Raw genomic sequence first — 14,783 nt, forward strand, 5'->3', positions numbered from 1 at the left:
CCCTGTGGAACACCAACAGTGATATCAAGTGATTCACTTACTGCATCTCCTACTTTAACTTTCTGCGATCCGTTGGAGAGAAAGTTTACTATTAGATCCAGTACCTGCCCTCTTATACCGTAGTTCTAAAGTTTCGCTATTAGTACATTATGTGATATTGTGTCAATGGTTTTCGCTACGTCTAGAAATATTGCCAGACATTTGGAAGATCTATCCATGTCGGTAATAATTTTATGAAGGCCATTCATAGCAATTTCGTTATTGGAATCTTTAATAAATCCAAATTGTCTATTGTTAATGATTTTATTTTTCTCAAAGAATGAGATGGGTCTTTTATTAGGAGATTGTTCAAATAGTTTTGCAAATATATTAATTTGAGATATTGGTCTGTAATTATGTAGTAAACTAGGGTTACCTGATTTCAAAATAGGTGTAATTATAGACTCTTTCCATTGATGTGGAATAAATACTACCTGTTGAGTAGCATACATTTATAATATGTACTAAAGGTCCCAAAATGTGGTTTGTTATGGCCTTTATTGTTTCAGAAGATATTTGGTCTGGATCGGGAGAATTTTTTCTTGTCTCCAATTAATACACTAACAACTCCGCAACTGGTTACCTAAATTCAGAACAGTAAAAGTCGTTGTATAGAAAATTGATATACCTTTCGGACGAAATACCAAAAGACTCCCTTTAGGCTTTAACATCTAAACGTTCTCAACATGTCCGTTCAAAATTCACGAATTGAAATGGTCATTCTGTTTCGAACTAAAAATCTCATTTTCTGCAAGATTATTTTCATTAGTTGTGAAATACCCCCCACTTGTATTTTCGCGGTCATATAATCACTTTTATGGTACTGATATAGTTATTTACTAACCTGCTTTCACATGAACTTCTCTGCTGACCACTATCCCGAGGGAACTTTTCAACCTGCACCTATAGAGAGAAGCGTGTACGTCATGACGATAGCGGTCGTTGGAAAATGGTGGGAAGACTAGGGAGCCATTGGGAAATAGTAGCCGCAGTTCTGGTACCTGAAATTGATTCATAATAATAACAATGACTGAACGAAAAAGAAGACATTAGAATAGTGTCTACACTTAATTAGTGCATATTCGAAAATTCAATTTCGAGTAACATTTTTTCAGTTTTTCTCAACACATTGCAAAATTGCTATGATTTGAAACAACTTAAATTGTTATTGTCAAAAAAAAACAAAAAAAAACACATCGTTCATCCATATTATAGGGTGCCCTTTAGCACTTTCTGTTAGGAATGAATTTGGGTTCGTGTAATGTATGAATCTATAAATAAAATACCAACAGGTGAACAGACTCTCGTTATCGATGTTTACATTCTCACTATCAACGATGACATATCCTCGTACGAAGACGCCATCTATGAGATCGACACAGACCTCAATTCCCGAGTATGAAAGATGAACAAAGCTCCTCAGGGCGGAGAGTTGTAATGCCAACGAGACAGCGGACTGTCTTTCACTACAGCTTCCACTGCAAGGCTACTAGTTGAAAATGAGAGTCCAAACACTCACTCAAAGCCCTAACTCACTCAACACTTTTGAGTCCCATGGTAGCTCGAAACAGTGCTGCCTGATGCTGGATCATAAATGGGTCTGATTTTCAATTGGTTGCCTTGCGATGAAACGTTTTTACAGCCGTAGAGTTACACGATTATTCTCCAGTTTTGAATTAATGATGGATTCTGATTCTTAGACTCTAACACAAAATAATTTCCTTGTAAATGGATACTTGTCTTGATATAAGTTCTGTGTGAAAAAGTGACCGAGGCCTTGGCCAGAAGATGTTATTTAATCCTCAGATTCAGAATACTACGTTTTCAACTGATGAAATGATTATATTGAGAATTGGTAGGAGATCCTCAGATCCCTCAACTCAAACAATATTGTTAAGCTGCTATATATAATAATAATAATAATACCGGCTTGCCGCACTAAGGCAGAACTCTTAGCCGCACAGATGCAGAAGGCTGTCATTCTTGGCTTACTGCGCTTGCTCAGGGCACATGATTCTCGGAACCAATGATCACTTACCCCACGGTGTGGGGAGTGGTCATTGGTTGATAATGCTGGCGCGCCTTCCCGAATGTATCGGGGCTTCGGGGGATAGGGCCTGACCAGCGCACACTACGGTGAAAAAATAATAATAATAATAACGCAGGACTCGATACAATACAAGCGTGACCTCTCTATAGCCTAGATCGATTACCGTAATGCATTTGATACAATTTCGTATGAGCTCATCTTGCATTTGCTCAGATGCCTTGCGGTAACCGACAACATACTGAGATAAATTGAACAACTAATTCCATTCTGGCCAACTCGCTTCACCATAACATCTGGTCAAGCAAGAGTCCAAACAGGGTGGGTCACTTTCAGAAGAGGTGTTTTTCGGGGTGATTCCCTTAGTCTCCTTCGCTTCTGCATCTCACTATTGCCATTATCCGTTGCGCTCAGAAATACTCGAGGGTATAACTGTGGCACCCCGGAAACCGGAGGCACAAGGTCACCCATATGTTTTATATGGATGATCTTGAACTTTATGCCTCTGGAGAGGAGGATCTACATCAGTCCTTCAGGGAAGTGGAAGAGTAAACGCATGCTATCGGTATGAAATTCGGGATAGACAAATGTGCAATGGTCCATCTCAAAAGAGAACGATGCGGGAACTACGGAGAGGATGTGCAGCTCGTAAATGGAAGCATCCTACACCATCTGGATACCGGAGAGACGTATACTTACCTAGGGGTGGAACAACGCCACTCACAAGAGGTAGCAGCAGTGAAAAACTCTCTCCGCGGCAAGTATCAGCACAAACTTCGACAGATCTGATCATCGGAACTGTCGGGGAAGAACAAAGTTGCTGCAACAAATATGCTTGCCGTTCCAATCTTACTCTATTCGGAGTAGTGAAGTGGACTCGGGAGGAGCATTTATCTTTAGGGTATTTGGTATAGTTTTCAACACTGAACGAGGTGATCACAACTCTGTCACCCAGAAAATGGGCCCAATGTGAGATCCCAACAAAAATTCAATCATGCCTTTCCCCACCCTTCCTACACTTGATGAACTCTATATATATATATATATATATATATATATATATATATATATATATATATATATATATATATATATATATATATATATATATATATACACAGGGATACAAGACGAGATCCGAAATCGGATTTCGCCTTAAAAAATGGATCTCTACTTGTATGTTTTATATCTTAGAAGGATCTCGATTTGTTCGAAAATATATATATATATATATATATATATATGTATATATAACATCAATTATTTGAAGAAATATAAGAAGAAAAAATATAGAAATACGAATGAGCCTCACATATTCTCATCATGCAACAATAATAAGTATTATAGAGCGTGTTCGAAGGCAATTTTTGGAATATTCACATTGAAAAAAATATAGTATTCGACCAGACAACAATATTGGTTATTAAATGATACTCAACGAAAGCATTTCTATTCCAGTGTACACTAGACGTATTTTCATCTACAAAATAAATAAGCAAAATTTTAATTTGATGTACTCCGACCCCAAAAAAATGTATGCAATAGTATTTCAATGTAGTCACGCTAGAACAGAGCGGATGGTTCAATTGCAACAACAGCCATAGAAAAAACAAATCTACTAGCTGAACAATTTTCTGGGAAAGGCACCATCCACTATTCCCACACCAAAATCCACAATGCCGTAAATTACTTTTCGGCAGCGTCTAGTCAGGCGAATTTTGAAACCTCAATATCAACAAGGCGTCTGGTCCCAACAAGGCGAAGCAACTTTTGATTTTTTATAAAGCTCAAATCAGACATTCTTTGGAGTATTGTTCTCCTGTATGAAGCTCTGCCCCAAACATACCCTGAATTTGCTGGATTCCATCCAGAAAAGAGCCATCCGCCTGATTGGAGACGCGAACATCACGTGCAACCTTCATAGTCTGAAACATCGAAGAAAGGCTAGAGATTTGTCTCTCTTCTATATATTCTTTCATGGGAAGTGTTCAAGTGACTTGGCACATTCGATTCCACCAAAAGTGGTACATATCAGAAATACACGACAGACTGTGGCTGCTCATCGTTCTGAAGTTCAACTCAGTACACCTTAAACTTCTCTGTTTCTTTTTGAGAATGGCGTGGCGTTTATGTGGAATAAACTTCCTGCGAACGTTTTTCCAAATGGATTTAATCGTTAGCGATTCGAATCCAATGTGTATGGCTACTTTCGCACAGGAACCGCTATGAGAGCGCCTTAAGGATTTTCCTGAAGTGCTTGTCTTTTATCATGAAAAAATTAAAGAGGTCACCTGTTTCGAACATTCGTTATAGTTGCAATCTGATATGTGGTATGTGATATTTATTTCATCAAATTAAGATGAGATAAGATTGTATTTTTATTAGCCTTCAAAAATTACAAAAAATATTGATGCGACAAATTCACAACATTATTGTGTAGATACATCAAGACAAATGAATGAATGAATGAAAATAATTATTTTTGAATGAAAAATTATTGTATATTACAGACAATTATATAGTGGAGATATTGAAAAATCTGACAAGCTAGTGAATTTGTGATTGAAAATAGTAGTTTTTGAATCTAAAATTATTGTATGCATCATAATAACGAGTGTTTATTCTGGTCAATCTAGGATACATATACATTTGGAAAATTCATTCTAATCCTACGGCTGACATCAGATGACAGAAGATAAAAAAAACATAACAGGGACTATTAACATCTCAAGGATCTGAAATATATCATTTGGTTTATTGCTTACACATTTTTTTTTTTACAGTAGTGCTCAGAACTAATCACATTCATTTCTTTAATTTCTTTTGGTATATCGTTGTTAACTTAGCTATTTGGGTAACTGAAGGACCGTTTGAACATCGGTTCAAAATTAATTTTTTTCATGCCAACAAACAAAATGTATATAATAAGTGACTATGTATATTGTTGTAGCGAAATAATTACAGGTTTATTATTTGGATGTTATAAAATTGACTAGCAAGCAATGATATTTTCAGGTTAAACTTGAATTTTTTCATAGTAAAAGATTATGATGTAATTTATTCGGCAAATATTCTTACTGCTCCATTGTTTTGGTGTAATATATTCGAGTTCGTCTATGTAGTTCCTAGTGACGAGTATTGTAATTGTGCCGTTCAGTGCCAGTATTATTTTTATTTTTGTTGTTGAGTACCCTGCATGAGATTGCTTTATGTGTGCTTCAAGTGTTGTTTCCAGTTCAGGTCATAATCTAAAAAAATACCTAATATCTTAACTGTAGGATAATTTGCACCCTTTTTATTTTTTGCAAACTTCAATTCACGGTTCATTTGTAGTGCCCTACAATTTCCTTCAAGTAGAGTATGCTAGGTATTGCTAGGAGATGTGTTTGTTCAGATGATTTTGTTTAGAAAATATAATGAAGAATTAATAAAAACTTCAATGAAAAACGTTTTTCAGAAGTAGTTTGAAAACTACAATTGGTGACCCCAAGAAGTGAATAGTTCTTACGCATTTGATAAAACCATGGTCAAGTTACTTCAGAACCTTTCGCGAGAGCAGATAGTTAACCTACTTCAATATTTCAATGTCAATCCTGGTGGAACTATTCCTGACATGAAAATAATGCGGGAGGCTTAAATTTTCAAGGAGTATCCTGGAATGATAAATTCCCAAGACTTTGCAAAATCAGTAATCGGGAAAAATCTAAGGGATCTCAAGCAGAAGGTAGTGTTATTGAAAAGGTGAACAAGCTAGAGATTATTTGTTATAAGCTGATTGAAAATCTCGAAAATAATAATTTTTAATTAATAATTATCCAACATATGAGTGGAGAGTCTACACGTATACTTAATCCAGCAGTTACTACGCCTTCAACTTCCACAGAAAAAGATCGTTGTTCTATCAGTCAAACTAGTCCAGACTACAGCATGGAACCAGAAACTGAATTCAATCGTGCAAAATCTGTCACTTTATCCTCCTTCTGGAAGACTGAACCCGAACTGTGGTTCAATACCGTAGAAACAATTTTTAACCTAAATAGCATACATTCCAATAAAATCAAATGTGGAAAGATACTGACAGTTTTAGATTGCAGTATTGTTAAGAAAAATTAAAATATTTTTTCAATACGGCTCAAAAATTCTTCAGATTCATAGGAACTACTAAAAATGACGAAGTTATTCAGTGAGTGTCAACTTGGAGACAGAAAACCTAGTCAGCTCTATCGGAAAATGAAGGATCTTGCCTCAGGACAAATGATTCCAAATTTCATCTTTTTATCTTGGCTGAAGAAACTTCCAAACACAGTGGAACAACTTATCCGGGCGTTTTACGAGAAACTTCCTGAGGAAGAACTTGGCCGATGGAATGATGGAAGGAATTGCAAATACAGACGTTTGTTCTATTCAAACTGGTCAAAAAGAAAATCGCTTAGAAAATAAAATTGAGCAACTTATTCAAAAACTTGATGAATCTCGTACCAGAAGACGTAGCCCAGTTTTTGAAGGAGAATGGTCTAGGTCAAGATCAAGATTTAGATCAAAATCCAGGACTTAATCAAAATTCCAAGATTCAAACTCTAACGATGAACTATATTATTACCACAGACTCTTCAAAAAATGTTTATGAAATGACATTTTCGTTGAAACACATTTCTTTTTAGGACAGTGTTTCGCCTAATATTATATCTACAGATACATGAGAATCGCTCTGTGTTAAAATGTGTTTGTCCGTTAATTATTTATATTTCCCTCATGAATAGAGATTTTGAGAAGGCGAAACTTGCACGAGCTAAGGATTAACATGCGACTCCCAAAACATTTATATTCGTACTCTCTTTTGAAACATTTTTCAAATACATCCAACTAGTTAACGGAAAAACATAACAGTATATACATTTGTTTGGAAATGGTTGTCAATGATGATTCGAAATGAATTTTAATATTTCGGACTTCCATTGTCTAATATGATTTAAATTGATTTGAAATCCCTAAAAAAATCACTAAAATTGAAATGAATAGCTGAAAATAACAATTATATTAACCCTAAAATGAAATCACAATGAAATGAAAATACAAGCAAGATATAGAATTGAAAGATTCAAGCCAAGTTAATTCACGACGTTTCGATTGTTAGTATTCACAATCGTTTTCGAATGATGCTTAATATAATTGTTATTTTCAGGTATTCATTTCAATTTTATTGATTCCTTCAGGTATTTTAAATCATTTCATATCATTTCAGACAATGGAAGTCCGACCTGATGAAATTCAGTGTACCTATACATTTACTGTAATTGGGTGTAAGTACTGTTGAAAATGAACAAACAAAATGTATCTTCGAATTTTTTGAAGTTTATCACGTTATGATTTCTTGAGAACTGTTCTGCGAATTGTGAAATATTTTCTCAAAGTTGATTAAAAAATATATTTGAAATTATAATTACTTCCCATTTACATGTTTGAGAAAACTATCTACAATGAGTTCAAAACCTGGAAAAATTTCGGACTCACTCTACCTATATAACGTATGGGTACAAAGTAATTTCATTACTTTGTTTTATCAATGCACAAAAAAATCCACTCAACATAATTTCATCAACTCACATATTTCTGAGTGCATATAGTCAATCTTCTATATCATCTGTGCAAGTGAACAAAGAGCCGCGGTGTATCCATTTGGGAATTACATTTTCCAGTGAGCCACCTGTAATGAGTGACAAAGACAAATACACACATTGTCTTGTGCCATGTAACTTCGTGCCACGACCATTTAAGTTGCCTCTTGGGAACTATCAATAGTATAGTCGCAATATTGTCTTGCCACGACCAATAATCAATTTCGCATTACAAATAACAATAGTTAATGGATATTGGGATACAATGGAAGGTTTCCCAGTTCGGCAGTATCGTTATAATGAAGACAACTGAACTCATCTCAGGTGAAGTAAAAGAGAGGGATTTCAACTTTACAATGAAAACACATCAGTTGACAATATTGAATATCATTGTGATACAGTGAAATATACCATTTTCTTCACGAATTCAAAATTATTTTCATGAATACCCATTATTTGAAATAATAAATAATTCTATACGTGAAACATATAATGAATAATGTTTTATGATATTTACTGCTACACATTTCATTACCAAAGTTTCTGTGATAATGCATTGTCTTCTCCAATATTGAAATTCAAGTGTGGAAAAGTAAACAATTTCTTCAAATTCATAAACTCACCGAAATCATTACGATAAATGATGTTGAAGAAGTTTCATGTTTATCGTTAAGTATATATAATACGGAGGAGGTCTGAAAAGTTTTCAACATGAAAATAGCAGTACTCGTAAATAAAAGCTAGAGAATTTCGATTTTCATCAATTGACAGTTACTCACCAAAGTTTCAGCCATTTTGGAGGCGCAGTTGTTATGTAACCGTCGTTTGAGTTAGTTGATGTGAGTGTTTTTATGAAAATGGACAAAATCGAGTATCAGGCTGTCATTAAATATTCGTTTTTGGGAAGTAATATTTGTGATTGGTGACTTGATTATTTTGTGGTAATTCATGATCACTTTAATGAAATGAATAAAAACACATTTGTCTGATTACCACTAGTTGATTTTATTCATACGACCGGTTTCGGGTTTGACCCCATTATCAAGTATAAAACTGAAAGGCAATACGTCAACGGAAATCAAAGATGAGTTGGACTATGTGTATGGGGACTCTGCACCATCATTTACCATAGTGAAATTTTGGGCAGCTGAATTTAAACGTGGCCGTAAGAGTTTGGGACAAGATGAACGTTCGGGACGCCCAAAAACTGCAACTACCTACGAAAACATCTTCAAAGTTCACCAAATGGTGCTAGACGACCGACGAATCAAAGTGAGAGAGATTGCAGAGGTTATAAACATATCAAAATAACGTGTTTGTCATATATCAAATAAACATTGATACATGAGAAAGTAGCCCGCGCGTTAGATACTGCGTTTGTTCACGATAGACGAAAAACGTGTTCGAATGAACTTTTCCAACTTTCTTTTGGCGCAGTTTAGGCGCAATAAATCCAAATTTTGCCGCCGATCAATAACTATAGATGAAATTCGGATATACTATGATCTATCATATGCCCGAAACAAAAATACAGTTCTAACAGTGGACTGCAGTGGGGGAAACGGCTCCAAAAAAGGCACAAATTGTTTTTTCGGCTGGGGAAGTGATGGCGACTATTTTTTGGGATAGTCATGGAGTTATTTCAATCAATTTTCTTCAAAAAGAAAGAAACATCTCAGGAGCAATCTACGCATCATTACTTAACAAGCTAAAAGCAAAACTTGCGAAAAAACGGCCATATTTGCAAAAAAAAACTGGTTCAGCAAGACAACGCACCGTGTCAAACTTCAACAGTTGCTATGGCGGAAATCCACGAATTACGGTTTGAACTGCTTGACCGTTCGCCTTATTCACCAGATCTAGCTCCAAGCGATTTCTTTTTGTACCTCATCTAAAAATTACGCTCGGAGGACAGATATTTTCGTCAAATGAAGAAACTATCACCTCAGTAATTAATTATTTAGCAGAGAAAAACGGCGAAAACTATTTGGACAGATTACAAAGATGGGAACATCGCTGGGAAGAGTGTGTAGAGTTTAAAAGAGACCATGTTGAGAAATAAAAAAAATCTGGTAAAATGTTTTTTATCTTTGTTAGGTCCTAAACTTTTCAGATCAACCTAGTATACTTATTTCACTGTGACTTGAATTGGTTACGCTGGTTATGCATACGCAGAAACTTGGTAGTAAAATGTTTCATTCAGTCCAGTTACTCGTTAATTGATGTACGGCAACAAAGGGCAGCTACTATGTGCTTATTGTGCGAAATAAGAACATAATCAGTCGTGTGTATAACTTTGAGAAGCAAACATAGTTTTCATTTACAGAATATATTGTTTCAAATGAAATATATCCATTAAATGTTCAAATCTAATATTTAAGAATCGAGTCAATATTGAATAAACTACTTCATGTAGTTTGAGAGAAGCAAAAATAGTTTTCAATTACAGAATATATTGTTTCAAATGAAATATATCCATTAAATGTTCAAATCTAATATTCAAGAATCGAGTCAATATTGAATAAACTACTTCATGTAAAAATGAAAGGATTTGAAATTATAATTTTTCAGAATTGAAATAATCATGTTGTTCCCCGTCAATAACTGTCAATAATACTTCAGTAATTGACTAACTGATAGATTGAACTAACTCTCCTGGGAAATATTCTCATATGGAAATCAATGACGGGTATTCAACATTTTGACAATATCAGAGATGTAATTACCTCGTTGATTCAATATTGATTCAACATTATTAAACATTCATTTGATTCAAATGATTTCAAGACTTGAAAAGAGTATAGTGTTTATTCCTGAGTACTGACTTATTTTTATCGTTAGTAGTATTATTAAAGTTCAGAATTCATGCTATTTCATATGGATGAAGCGAACTGTCGGGTAGTGCATGTACCCTTGACAGCACTAGGGTAGACCGGGGACTACTGAAACGGGACAATAGAAACAACCGCCATAGAAGACCGATTTCGCGGTTTAAATCACGCGCGCTTATACCAAACGAAGCGCCATTAGATGAAGCACGTAGCCATCAGTAGGTCACTGACGGCAGTTGCGAGTGTATGTACACGTCCACGATAACTTGATTTCCCACTATCCAAATAAACTTTTACATTGATTGGAAAAGTGTGTCACAAAAGATAAAAGAGCAAGTATCCAGCTTCGACTATATTTATCAGTTTGTTTGGTATATGTACTTTAGTCGGGATACTTTAAATTATTTCCCTAATCCATGAGTAAGAAAATATTTGAGTGTTTACTCAAAAATGTGCTGCAGGGACAGTTGAAACACATGACATGGGGGAAGATTGAAACATGTTTCAGTTGTCCCCGTCGTGAATTTTTCATGTTGTTCATATTGTAGTTTGTGTAAGCGTATGTCAAGGGGTGAACTTTTGTTTCAGGATGCCACGAGTAAGAGTGACAAAAACTGAGAGAGGATTAAAATCCATTTTGGCACTTTTTGATATCCCAAGCATAGTCAAACTAGCTTTGCCATTAGCCCTCACACAGTCAAATATTGTAGCTGGATTTATTTGCACTGCCTTTGATAGAGATATATTTACGGAAGTAGATTTTGCCCCCTCGTATGTCACGGATAGACCAGCATCACCAAGCACTCATCACATTTCTCCAGCATCGCCAAGCACACCTATATTATCGCAAGCTGACCTAGGACCAAGCACTTCTAAATCTGTATTTTCACGTGCTGATGCAGAACCAAGCACCTCAAAGGCCGTATTCTCGCCAGAAATCGTTGCCGAAAGCATCGCCTAGAAAAACATGTTACAAACGAAAAACTAGAAAATCTGCTATCTATACGGACACTCCGGAAAAAAAATGCAATTCAAGAGGAATATGACTCAAAAAAAAAGGTAAGTTAAGATAAAAGTTACGGAGATCAAAGACAAGCCGAAAGCAGTTCGCCAGCTCAAGAAAACCAAACATCGCCAAAACAATTAGGAACAGAGTGAAAGCGACGAAGAAGAAACTGTTTAGTTCATCTGTACCCGTATGACAATAGTCGCCCTGGAGAGAAGTGGGGCGGTGCTTTGAATGTCGTCACTGGTCCCACGAAGAATGTACTCGACAATAAGATCTTTACATGTGTCACAATTGCTTGTCAGAATGAATATTTTCAATAATTAATGTAATTTATTTTGAATTAGAATACATATTTCTCTAATCTGAATGCTATTTCAATTGTCCCAGGTATGTTTCATATCTATCATTTTAGGTGAACGAAATGATGCGAATAGAAATAATTTAGAAATTCACGATAGCCGCGGAGAAAAAAAATCAAGAAGCAAAAATGTATCAAATGTCCCCGATCTACCCAAGAAAGCAACGCAAATCAGTACAATTGACATTTCCGCATTCGGAGAATGTAGTATCATACGTATTTTGAATAATCAAAGTGGCTTATTGATTTATTTCAAACTTTCATATTCAGAATTGACCAACATAGTTGTAACCTTTCTATTTCGAATCAAAACAATTTTTGCTCTGACTTTGACAATAAATACAATTCTGTCCAAGTTTTACAATGAAAAAAATCTATATAACCTGCTTCTATCAACTCATTTCCAGCTGTCAACAAAACCTGAACTGAAAAATTAATGATCAAACTATACACAGTTTGAAAAATATTATGCAACACAGATCAAGACGTGGAATATTCCAGGTCTATCCACGTCATAAAATTTCATTTCATTAAATCCAACTTTCAGTACTTCAACGATGGTATATATGTAGCCTGCGAGTTTTTATGATGAAATGGCAAAATAACAATTTTCTATTCATTATATTTTTCATATGGAAGACAAATATGAACTGAAAGGAAATTCAAACAAGCTCGGGTATTCGAGCCAGTTGATAAAACCAAAATCTATAACTAACTATGTTCCGGTAGAATTGAATTAATCGTAATTCATTATGGGCATGTTAGTTCTCCTCAAATGATTAGAAATGAAAATCTGAAATAGATGCAATATTTCAAATGACATTGAATGAACTTCATATTGTTGTGACTGGATCATTTTTAATGTACCTAAAAAATAAGATTTACAATCAATTTTTTATTGAGTTGAACGTTCCGTTTCAAACATCCGACAAATTATCCAAGGTCAACTCAATTGGTTTCTTTCTAAAATTGAGAAGAATGAATATAATATGGTCTTGATAGTTCGAATCTGATAGAGTAAGAATAGTTTGGAGAGAGAGAGTATATAGCTAGGTATGGAGGAAATTGGTGACGTTGGGTTGAGTTGGGATTTCTGTGAGTTTATTTTTTTGTTACCTCAATTATTACTTTTATTACCCCACGATCAATAAACATTTTGTTTTGGATAGTAAATTAATGAATAAATGGAAAGTCGATTGGTTATTTCAGTTGCGCATTTTTCCTATTGAAAGATTCTATACAGACTGTATCATACAGTGTACTGTGTGACAGCAGCCAGTGGCAACTTTTCATTTTGAATAAAATATCCTGATTTCATTCAATTTTTGAATTCTCCACAGAACATTCTAGATATATTTCGCATATAATGTCATACTCATCCTGAATTGTTTCGGAAATAACAAGTGTTATCAGACTTATTGTTGAAATGAAAAAATATTACAGAAATTCAGTACTATACACTCAATAATTATTTCCCTTTCGGGTTTTGATGCTGAGAAATTAGGAAAAAACCATAACTGCGTTTCATTTCACCTAAATGACTCCTGACTTTTGCAAAATGTTGTCTAACTGCACGAAAACAGCTGTCAGTATTTTTTTTAAGTTATTGGCATCGACTGTTATGGCCAAAAACTTTCTTTCCCAAAAAAATTAATCACTCCTAAAAATATAACCCCTTCAATTCAGTTTGATATTATTTTTGATATTCGAGTTCAAAAATTTGTCAGCTAGGTCTACTGAATTCAGAACTGTGTTTGAAGGATTGAATTTTTTGAGGTCTTTGAATCTTGAATATGAACATTTTGACAACTCACTGGTTGGGACATCTGTATATGATAACTACAGGTCTGGCTGGATGTCCTTCTTTGCGGAGCTTTATCAATCCATACCATTCTGGAGGCTGGGGGTTCATGCATTTCATCTTTTTTATATCCCATGATGTGAGAAACAGCATTGTTGATTCCTTCATGGTCTTCTCAGTTTGCTGGGAATACATTTTGGTGGGGTCATTTCTTATAATGGTGACATCTAATGTACCCATCATTCATTTCATTAAAGTGATCTTGAATTACCAGAAAATTACACATATGATGTCATTAAAATTATGAGCCACCTGTGGCCCATGTTATTTTGCAGAATCAATTCAACTTCAGCGAGAAAAATTATCTCCAGAAAAATATGCGGTTGGAGTTGGGTTCGAAGCCATGATCTTTCAATGTGATTTTATAAATTTCATTACTTTTGTTATTGTTACGTGAATGATTACTTGAATTACTAAGGATGCTATTCGTATTCTTACAGTTTTTGGTCTCTTCGATATGAACCTTTTCCAAAACATTTCCTTTGACTTCATTGTTTTCGAAATCCAAAATACCTAAATCGAGACAATTTATTTCATGGTTCCAACAATGAGAAAGGTGAATTTGAAAATAGAATTTTTGCTTATCTGATACAGGATGAGAATTTGATTACAGCAATATTTTTCCTCCATGATACGTCTACAACTTTTTCCCAAAACCTCTACTACTCATACAAACGTTCAACTAGTTTTCGAAGAAATCGGTGCTAGATATATATTCTTCAAATGAAACATATCTACCCACTGCTTTCAGTTATATTCATAAAATGGAAGAAGCATTCCTCAAACTCTTATTTAGTCAAAATGCAATCTGTAATGGAAGCATGAATAAACATCAATTGGATAGATCGAAGCTAAGTATTTTGTTCGAATTGAGAATAATGAAATTTTCCTCGTTATAAATTCAATTTGAGCAAAACCATTACTGAATGAATATTCATGAATCTAATATTGAATACACCTTGTGTTCTTAAAATACTTTCCAAAGCTTATTTGAATATTTCTGATAGTATCGACCAAGTTCTC

The 14,783-nt window shown here is 34.7% G+C and overlaps 1 protein-coding gene across 2 annotated transcripts in view; it reads right to left on the bottom strand.

Annotated features, from left to right (window-relative positions):
- Dscam4 (Down syndrome cell adhesion molecule 4) overlaps positions 1–14,783 on the bottom strand; it is a 585,723-nt gene that overhangs the window by 242,215 nt on the left and 328,725 nt on the right. For both annotated transcript variants that reach the window (XM_074180747.1, XM_074180746.1), the window contains exon 3: positions 884–1,040. In XM_074180747.1, coding sequence (XP_074036848.1) covers positions 884–1,040 — 157 coding nt within the window. The remainder of the gene's footprint in view (positions 1–883; positions 1,041–14,783) is intronic.

The sequence above is a fragment of the Leptinotarsa decemlineata genome, unplaced genomic scaffold (assembly GCF_025532065.1).
Source record: "Leptinotarsa decemlineata unplaced genomic scaffold, Ldec_3_MD MMD2_tig00026299_RagTag_RagTag, whole genome shotgun sequence".
Lineage (NCBI taxonomy): Eukaryota > Metazoa > Arthropoda > Insecta > Coleoptera > Chrysomelidae > Leptinotarsa > Leptinotarsa decemlineata.